Here is a 9,888-nt window from a genome sequence, read left to right as displayed (position 1 = left end):
TCAGCAGGAGATAAGACCCTAATTCAGCAAAAACCTGAAGTACACATTTCATTTTAAGCATACCATCTTGGAATTAATGCTATATTTAAACTTAAGCATGTACCTCAAATGCTTTGCTCGATTAGGGCCTAAACCAATAAGTTCCTATAAAAATTTAAAAGTTTCTATAGGAATTATTGCTAAAAGCTATAGAGAATGATTTCCTTTCTCTAGCATTGTAAGCTTATCCCACAGTATCTTATAGAAAACTCTGTATCCCTGGTTTAAAGATTCTATGGGAACCCTAAGTCTATAAAGGCTTTTCCTGTAAAACGTTTGACTTAAGGAAGAAACTAAAAATAACACTGCAGCCACTTCTGATATGGTATAATTTCCTGATTACCAAAGCATGTATTGAAATCTTAGGCAGAGCAATCATGATAGTCTAGAGAGTATCTGTATACGTTTTTTCTATGATGAAACATCAGGAACTGCTGTCTAACTGTGCTGCAGTCATGCAGGATTAAGTAATATTTTAGTCGTCAGCCACACTCCTTTTCAGGTTCAGGGATTTCCCTGTCCTGCGTTACCCACGTGTACGATCAACCCTCTGTTTTGCATACCTAATGCCAGCAGAGTATAAAAGGCATTCACGATCCAACAGGGACACAGTACCACTGAGGTTACAGGCAAGAAACTTTGGCTGAGAAGGCTACAGACTTGGAAAAACTTCTCGCGAAAGCAAGGTAAGGCAACTCTGTGTTTGACTGAGCAGCCAACCAAGCAGTTAACAGTTTTATTCCACTTCCTAATTTTTTGCTTTTCCAAACTGTCTCTCTGCCTCACAAACTTTAGCTTCTTTGCTATAGTCCTTAAAGTTTCCTTTAAGTAAAAACAATATAATGAATGTTCCTGAATTGCTTTCAAGGACCTAGAGAAACAAGGGGTTTCTTATTTTTATCATCAACACATAGAAAATAAAGATGAAAAAATTATGCACTTCATCAACTCAGCATGCTTCACCATGATTACAGTTCCAAAGCTTTTCAGTACCAATTGCTGCTCATAGGTCTCATATTTGAAAATCTGGGGTTGCTATATACAATTCTGAGAGTGCTTCACAGCAGTTTACACCATTAGAAAAGATCATTCTTTTACATTTAGATTTATTTATAAGACCAGATTTTAAAGAATGAAGGGGTGTCTTCATTTTTTTTCTATTGTATTGTAACGTGCTAGATATGTTTCTAGTGTAGTAACTATTATTATACATAATCACTTTTCTCCTCTTTTACTTTTATTAAGGGCTTTTAACATCTTTATACTAAATAGCAATTTCTTTAGACGTAGTTGCATTCATTTCAATGAATACATTTTGGGTACAGGTTGTTCTTACAATGGGGGCTTCTAGGTGCAACAGCAATACAAATAATCAACATATGTTAGAAAAAATGAAAAGCAAATGTCCTGTCTTTCCTGATCTTCAGACTTCTTGACTACAAGTCGGTCTTTGGTTGGTTTTCCAAAGAAGTTTTAAATAACAAACTAGTTTCAGTGTTACCCATCAAGCATCTCTTTTTTCCCATGGAAGAAAACTTTGCTTTGGGACCAGAAGTTAGCAGAAAATCTGGAGTCCAAAAGAATGATAAGACAATTCGTGATAATTAATAGGGCACCAGATTAACTTCTGACTGATAGTGCTACCTGGGTTAGGGATATGTTCTGTTCTGTTGTATACACAGTGTAGAGCACACAAGTTGCTTCCGCGCCTGCAGTTTTTGAACAGAAGCTGAAACCTGTAAACATCAAGTTCTCAGGTGCTGCAAAATGGCTTTAGTTCCCTGGAGAAGAATTTCTCTGTGAGGGGAATCTTTACTGTGTGAATGACCCAGGCTTTCACATTTTAGATCAGTCTCCTACAAAATTAGAGATTTAAATAAACAGAGGAGCGTATTTTTTTACACTTAAAGTTCTGAAAAAACGGGTATGCTAAACTGAAAACAGAAATGTATTTTTGTGACACTGATGAACTATGCTTTGTATTTCATTGACCCTGAACACATCTGAAAGACATTTAAGTGTGTCTGGGGTACAGGTAGCATGTGCTTTCTCATTTTTAATCAGAGGATGTTAACTGTAGTAAGTCTGTTAAGTCCGTTGTGCTTCCCCATCCTGCCCAGAGCGGGTGTTGCCTCCTTTATCACTAAAGACATCATTTTATTTCCTTCCTTAGAGAAGCCTCCTCCTCATCACCTAAATCACAGTATCAGGGTTGGGAAGTAGCAGCATAACTTAAAGTACACAAAATGCTGTGCCCTTGGCAATTTGCATTCAAGAATCAAGCCAGTAAGAACCGGTCCTTTGAAGAGAAAGATGTAAATAATAATGTGGAAAAAGGAGCCATGAAAGATCACAGGTAAGATTTCTCTCTACTCCACCTGTTCCTTCCTGATTTAACTGTGTAAAGTGGTTTGGATTACTGCTTCTATAGAAGACCATACCATGCACTTCTTAAATATCCCTTATGTCAAAGGATGCCATTCATTTTAGTCCCTATGTTCCATGTAAATGTGATGTCTTCTTCCCACTCCAACACCCAATCTTTCCGTTTTATTACTGAAAGTAATAGGCATCAGGCATAGAATCATGAACCTGACTCCAGCGGGGGGGCTGCTCAGCAGTCAGAGCACAAGACAGATTCTGGCCCTAAGATGAAAAGGATCTAAAGTTCATCGTTGTCATCCCCATGCCAGCACTTCTGTCTGAGATCTTTTCAGTTAAGTTTCATCTTCTCAAACCTGGCATCCAAATTAAAAGGAAGAAAAGAGTTCAGAAGTCAGACCCCATGCAGGAAACAAAGGCAATAAACATAAAAGAAAGCAAGCCATTTGCTTAATGAACTGTGAGACTGAATTTGTTTGAAAAGTTCACAGAATTCTTTCCTGACTTTGTCTAATTTTTGTAAGTACCAGTAGTTTATTAACAGGCCATAGTTGTAGCTTCTCGACATATTTCCTCTGGTTTAGCTTATCCCAGTGAGTCTCAGCCTGTTGCATCCCCAGTCTCTCTGAGACACTCAACCCTTTTAACAGTATGGGAAAGGCAGCTACAGCCCTGCTACCTGTTTCTGTTCCCCCAGGTTGAGAAGTGCTGGCTTACTGGGTTGGTATTATTTTCAGATGTAATGCTAAGCATTTCCCTCCTTACATTTCAAGTTCATTGCAGTGGTTTAAAAATAAAGGTTGTTGTATTAAATCAAATTCTTTTTATTCCTTTTAAAGCTTAATGAAAGAAGATGCCGATAACCTGAGCAAGAAACAGAATGAGATGCCGTGTGTCAAAACTGCAGCCGAGGTTAGTGAGAGGAGACACTTCTGTTTCTGACTTCAGTACTGGATCCAAAGGATTTGTAGGGGTTGTGCTTGCTGGTCAGAGCTTCTAATGTGCTAATTGTGTGACACATAGCTGTCTAGTCATTAGGGCAAGGCACGAGGTATGATTTGAGCTCCTTGCATGAAATGCATTTTAAATGCAAGCGATCTCTGCTGAGGATTTTTTAATGACCTAAGAGGAAGAGGTGTCCAGCTCTTATTCTTTTGGCATACCATTTCCGTAGTCCTTTGAGCTCCTTTGAAAATCACAGCCTTTATTAACAAGCAAGAGATGTATCTTATCTCTAAACCCATTTCGTTCATCACTTCATTTGGACCACCACGCTCACCTTGAGAAGTACCCTTGAAATTAATAGAAAGCCTTGCCACTGCTTTTATTCTAGTAAGCTACTGCTTCACTAGAATAAAAGTATCAAAAATCTAGCTCCTTGGTTTATTGAAGACCAAATGGTTTACAGTAGCTGACCATTGCATCACATAAGTAGTTTCATACTTGGATGAGTAAGCACTCTTTGAGGTGAATAAGGGGCTCCATGGTGTCTCACTTAAATTCTCATGGGCTTCTGTGCAGTCAGAATGGGCCAACAGAAATCCCCAAGGGATAAATTGAGGGAAATACCTGATGTTTTGTAAAAAAGCCAATGACCCTTTTTATTTTTGTTTTCCACCTGCTCAGAAACCTCCACAAAATGGCATCAAGCCAGCGAACCAAAATCCGAGGTGTCCAAGATATGTAAAAATAAAAAACATGGAAAATGGCAGCATCCTTCAAGATACATTGCACCTTCAGGCAAAGGAGGTAAGAAGATGAAACTTCAGTGGGTCGCTTTCCTTGGCTTAGAAAAGCATTTGGTACAATTTGTATTTTACATTTCCCTGTCCTTTTAGGTTATGAACTGCAGGACCAAGGCTTGCCAAGGGGCACTGATGACCCCAAAAGGTTTTATGAGAGGCCCTAGGGACAAGCCAGTCCCACCAGAGGAACTTCTACCTCAGGCGATAGAATTTGTCAATCAGTACTACGGCTCGTTCAAAGAGTAAGGCGATTTGCACTTAATTCTTGTTATTATTGTCTGGTCTGTCTTTCAGATCTAAGCGTCTTCTTCTATCCTTTTCATTATAGTCACCTGCAAACCACCCCATGGCATACCAGACAGTTTAAGAAATAGAAAAGAACTGTTAGTGGTGGGTGGGTTAGTGCCTACTATCACTTGTTGGCTTCTCAGTTCCACCCTCTTGGTGAATACAGAATTGGAATCTGTTAAATTTTGTATTGTATGGCCTTAGTGGTTTATAGGGAATAATGGTTTGCTCCTGCAAGAGACAAAGCAACTTGTGTTAAAGTCAATGAGGGCTGAAGGTGCTTAGTATGAGTACCACCTTACAGGGTAAAGTACTAGGTTACCTCATTAGTTCTGATGATGGCTCAGATAATCTTGAATTTTAAATTTACTTTTATGATACGAGGTTCCAGTACGCTGATCATTTTATAGCAGCTTCCTTTCCTCCCTTGTGAGGTTGCCCGTAAGGCAGTTTTAGCACATCAGATCAGTGCTTCTTCCTCTCTGGTCATCAGGAGATTATGGCATTTCATATCACCAACCAAGTTAAAATTGCTTCATATCATGGTCAGAGGCAGACACTTTCAGGAGGTCATTGCACTGTTGGTTCCTCCTTATTTTTGTAAATCAGTTTCCTCATAGAGGGAGTTTCCTGATTGAGTCATTGAATATCGGTTTGATTCTGTTCTTGTGTTTGAGCCAGGTACTGCAAGCCCTGAGCTCTACTTCACTCCCAGGAGCAGTCCCAGTAGTTAATGGAACTACTCCTGTGAGTAAAGTGCAGTGTGTACATGCATGTGTGCAAAGTCTGGATGTTTGTAAACTAACAATGCAGTGAAAAGTATTTCTACTGATGATTTACACTCCCATGCCAGCAACACAAATGCACAAAAGCAGCACAGGTGTAATTTTAATGGGAATTACATCCACTGCAAACGGCTGAATTCGATCCAGTGGGCCAGACTGTCCCTTCACTTGCGCTGCTCTAAACGAAGGGTAATTGCTCACTTCAGAGATGCTGCAATGAGGCTCCAGCCCTAGCAGTTCAAGGCCTGTGTTTTCAAAGTTCAAGACCACTCTTTCAAGTGCTTGGGACCCAGGGTTTCAGAACCACTCAGTGCCATGCTCCTTGTGTTATGGCACTTAATGACAGATTTTCAGATAGACTCAGTACAACTACTGGTTTTATAAAGGTGGTTCATTTCTAGGTGCTGAGTCCTTCTAAAAATCCTACCTTAAGATACTGGGAGCTTTCACTTTCTGCAGCATTAAATACCCCAAATCTGTGTAATATCTGCTTGGAGGTGACCTCACTCCTTGGCTATTTGAGCGCACTGTCTTTTGTGCTGCCCTTGATCTTTCATCCTGGTGCAGCCTATTTTCATTCTGTTTATCAGCCAGCAGAACAACTTCTGTCTGTGCCATGATAAGTATTTCCTAATATTTTGTCTTCATTCTTTCTGCTATCAGTGTAATGATTTTTTGAAGGCTGTTCTTTCCTCTTTGGTGTAGAGTTTCTACTGACTTTGCTTAGGAGCAATACATTTCTGGTAAAACAACAGAAATGAGAAAGAGAGCAATCAACTACTAGAGTCTAATAATTAGACCACTTCCCCTCACCCATCTGCCATTGTAGATGTGTTTTCCCTACTGCAGACCTTCCAGTACTTTGATGAGAGTTAAACTAGAAACCTGGATAATCTAAATCTGCATTGAGAAATTAATGTGGAAAGCTGGACAAAAGAGGCAGTCTAAGAGTGTGATTAGTGCATGACATGCCTGGAAGTGGAAGCCAACTGATTGGGGGATGGCAGAGCATCAAGATTAAACATTATAGCTTCTCGTTAGCCTTGCATTTTTGCACCAGTTTGGGTCAAGTCAGTGGTTCTCAGCATTTTTAGACTCGAGGCACCCCTCCAGAATTTTGTGAATCAAGCACCACCCCACTTCCAAAACAAATTAATTTATTATAGAGCTTACCTTCTCGATGAGGGGCTGGGAAGGAGATGGAGCAGCTGGCAGGGAAAAGCCTGCGCTGCAGTGAGTGCAGGGAGAAGGAGTGGCTGGAAGGGCAGAAACGAGACTTATCTTCTCTCTGGAGCCTGCACTGTCTCATTTATCTCCTCTATCCCAGTGGCACCCTTCAAAGGCTGTCATGGCACCCTGGTTGAGAATCACCGGGTTAAGTAGTCCAGAATTCATATTCCAAGGATGGTTCATGAATCTGAGGCTCAGGAACTCTTGTATAGCATCACAATTGTTTTTGTAGATTAATTTTGCTTTCAGATGTTGAACGAAGAGGTCAGCCCACCTGCAGACCTAAAATTCTCTCTCTGCACCCACACTTGCTGAATCACTACTTGACTCAGAGCATTGTAACTGAAACAAACTGCTTCTGCAAATGAAATCAGTTCTGCCTACTGCAAAACTCATTGTTTCTCTTCACAATTATTTCTTCCTCTCCAGACCAAAAGTAGAAGAACATCTGGCCCGAATGGAAGCAGTTAATAAAGAGATAGAAACAACAGGAACCTATCAACTGACCAAAGATGAACTTATCTTTGCGACCAAACAGGCCTGGAGAAATGCTCCAAGATGCATAGGAAGAATCCAGTGGTCCAATCTACAGGTGATTTAGTGACTGATTACAGATATTAGAACAGTGATCTCTGTTTCAGCAGCGCTGTGTCAATTTGCATCACCTGAGACCTGACCTTTGTTTTAGACCAGGAGAGATGGATCTCTTCCCTAGGTTTTCAGTTTGGAGTTACATCAAATCATTTTGCAAGCAGAAAAATATTCATGACATCACACACCATTTTGTATAGGCCAGCTGAACACCTGAAGCAAATATATCTCCAATACACTACAGGAACACAGAGATCTATTTATCTGTTCCATATAACAGCATTTAAGATGAAACATTCCTGGCAAAATCCTGTTTGCCAGACACCAGTGTAATCCATTGTGCCTGAACCTTAGATTATGATAAAGACTGAACTGTGTTAGAAAAATAATAAACTTACATTTTTTTGCTAAATCAGTTCTTTTCCTATATTTCTTTTTGGAATATATAGGTGTTCGATGCACGTGACTGTAAAACAGCCAAGGAAATGTTTGAACATATCTGTCGCCACATTGAATACTCCACAAACAATGGAAATATAAGGTATGCTGATCCATCACTGATCTTGCAAACCCAGACATCTAAGGTGTTCTTTTCTGGGGTGTTTTTCTCTAAAAGTTTTGTTTCCCTTTATTCCATTCTTAATTTTTCTGGCACTATCTGTGTCCTGTTACATCTTCCCTCCTCTTTCTTTAAGGTCTGTAATATGAAAGGAAGTGGGTAATAAGATGATTGCATTTTGCTATTGTTTGGTTATTGGGCTTAGTTTACAAAACATGAAATAACTCAGAGCAGTAACAGTTTTAATCCAAATAATCAAAATGCGTTTGACCTGCTGCATTGTAATGGGAGTCAATGTTCTTTCTGGGCAGGTCGGCCATCACTGTCTTCCCTCAACGGACTGATGGGAAACATGATTTTCGCATATGGAATGGCCAGCTCATCCGATACGCTGGGTACCAAATGCCAGATGGGTCCATCATCGGAGACCCAGGCTGTGTGCAGCTGACACAGGTAAGGTCCCAAGCAGGAATTACAAAACACCTATCCATCCCACCTAGCTCATCTCTGTTATTTCCCTTATCACCTAGCCAATGTAAATGATGCAGGGATTTTTTGGTTCTCTTTTTGTGGCTCCCTAAAACCATGGATTGGTCAAAAATCCTCCATTAACCTGATCCAACTCCCATTAAGTCTTGCTGGTCTTAGTGCTCATTTCTTCCTCCTGCCCCTCCCTGAAGTAGGAAGGAGGAGTGGGAATAGGTGGAGCTTGACTTCAATGCCCCAATCAGTGCAGCTTAGTTGGCTGAGGGGGAGGGGAGGGGAGGGGAGGGGGAGGAGGAGGAGGAGGAGGGGTCAGGAGCAATCATTTTTGCTCTTATCCTATCACAAATTTCTCTCCTCTACTCCAGAGTTAAGGAGCGTTGTCTCAGAGGCATGTTGCTGCCCCTGGCTACTGACAGGGTTGTATAGCTATTTAGCTGTTGTATTACCTTTATATGAGGGAGCCCAGTGGAGTCCTAGGGAAAAAAAACATGGCTTTGCCTAAGGGAAAGACAGCCCTTAGCATTAGGGAGCTATCCAGAGAGGATTTAAAGGGTTAACATTCTTTTGTGGTCAAACCTGCAGAGAAACAAAACAAAACCTGCCTTTTTTCCTTACAGTTGTGCATTGATCTTGGGTGGAAGCCCAAGTACGGTCGCTTTGATTTAGTTCCACTGATTATCCAAGCAAACGGCCAAGACCCGGAAATATTTGAACTGCCTCCAGAAATTATCCTTGAAGTGCCAATGGAGCATCCAAAGTAAGCAGACTGAATTGAGATAATTGCATCTGTGTCTCCACCTCGCCTTCCCTGCTCAGCTATTATTTGGGCCAGGTTATTAGTTTGTGCCCTGCAGCAGTCTTTTTATTATTTCTTTGTCAGGCTGAAATTACGTTAAATTAACTCGAGAGATAAAATGTGTGGTACAGCAACTAAATTGTATTTAAATGAATGCAGAGTAATAGCTTTTTTACAAGAAACTTTTTTTTCTCATCTTTCCCTCAGCCATGTACAAAAGCATGTTGCTTTTTTAAAGCACGCAGTCTCTTGTATGTGTGTAATGCATGTGTAAGGTGCATGCTGTTTTGGTATCAGCACACCTCCAGTTCACTACAGTACTTAAGCATGTGCTTTCTGCAGAGCGATCATCATAGCGTACGTCATTGAATTGAAGCCCATCTGGCTTGACCACATTGAAAACAACAATTTACTGCTCTTGCCAGTCATAAGCTCAGGTCATTGAGGTCTAGTCTTTGAGACTGAAAGTGCAAAGCTTCCTGATGATCCAGTAGACAGCAGTAGACAGCAGTCATTTTAGCTTTGTCTCATACAGTAGATAGCATTGACACTATTTGTTTGACACTATTTGACACTATTTCCTCAAGAAAGAACTCTAAGGTTTTGCATAGTTATTGAAAGTTCATTCTGAGCCTTTGCAGTGTGTTCACCGTAGCTTTGTCTCATACAGCAGATAGCATTGTCCCTGCTTCCTAATTGCTGCTAGTTGTAGTCAGAAGAGAACACCAAGGAAGCTACTTACTTACAGTCCAAATGTTTCTTTAAAAGGTACGAATGGTTTAAAGACCTGGATCTGAAGTGGTATGCGATGCCTGCTGTGGCCAACATGTTGCTCGAAGTGGGAGGCCTGGAATTCACTGGCTGCCCTTTCAACGGCTGGTACATGGGCACCGAGATAGGCGTGCGAGATTTCTGTGATGTGCAACGGTACAACATCCTTAAGGTAATCTTTGAGGGGACGGCATGAGTCTCTATGCAAGGTAGGGG

At 40.8% G+C, this 9,888-nt stretch overlaps 1 protein-coding gene across 4 annotated transcripts in view; it reads left to right on the top strand.

The window, feature by feature from the left end:
* Nucleotides 1-9,888, top strand: part of NOS2 (nitric oxide synthase 2) — a 46,157-nt gene that overhangs the window by 24,145 nt on the left and 12,124 nt on the right. For 2 of the 4 annotated variants that reach the window (XM_025210645.1, XM_025210635.1), the window contains exons 3-11: nucleotides 2,213-2,395; nucleotides 3,261-3,333; nucleotides 4,048-4,170; nucleotides 4,260-4,408; nucleotides 6,899-7,061; nucleotides 7,510-7,601; nucleotides 7,931-8,072; nucleotides 8,723-8,862; nucleotides 9,670-9,844. In XM_025210645.1, coding sequence (XP_025066430.1) covers nucleotides 2,286-2,395; nucleotides 3,261-3,333; nucleotides 4,048-4,170; nucleotides 4,260-4,408; nucleotides 6,899-7,061; nucleotides 7,510-7,601; nucleotides 7,931-8,072; nucleotides 8,723-8,862; nucleotides 9,670-9,844 — 1,167 coding nt within the window. In that variant the 5' untranslated portion in view covers nucleotides 2,213-2,285. Of the gene's footprint in view, nucleotides 1-48; nucleotides 2,396-3,260; nucleotides 3,334-4,047; nucleotides 4,171-4,259; nucleotides 4,409-6,898; nucleotides 7,062-7,509; nucleotides 7,602-7,930; nucleotides 8,073-8,722; nucleotides 8,863-9,669; nucleotides 9,845-9,888 lie in introns of those variants that run through there. The other 2 variants (XM_025210641.1, XM_025210632.1) reach the window with 2 other exon arrangements.

Source organism: Alligator sinensis, unplaced genomic scaffold (genome assembly GCF_000455745.1).
Source record: "Alligator sinensis unplaced genomic scaffold, ASM45574v1 scaffold118_1, whole genome shotgun sequence".
In the NCBI taxonomy this organism is placed as follows: domain Eukaryota; kingdom Metazoa; phylum Chordata; order Crocodylia; family Alligatoridae; genus Alligator; species Alligator sinensis.
Note: the sequence above shows the minus strand (reverse complement) of the source record. Positions and strands in the feature narration are given on the sequence as shown.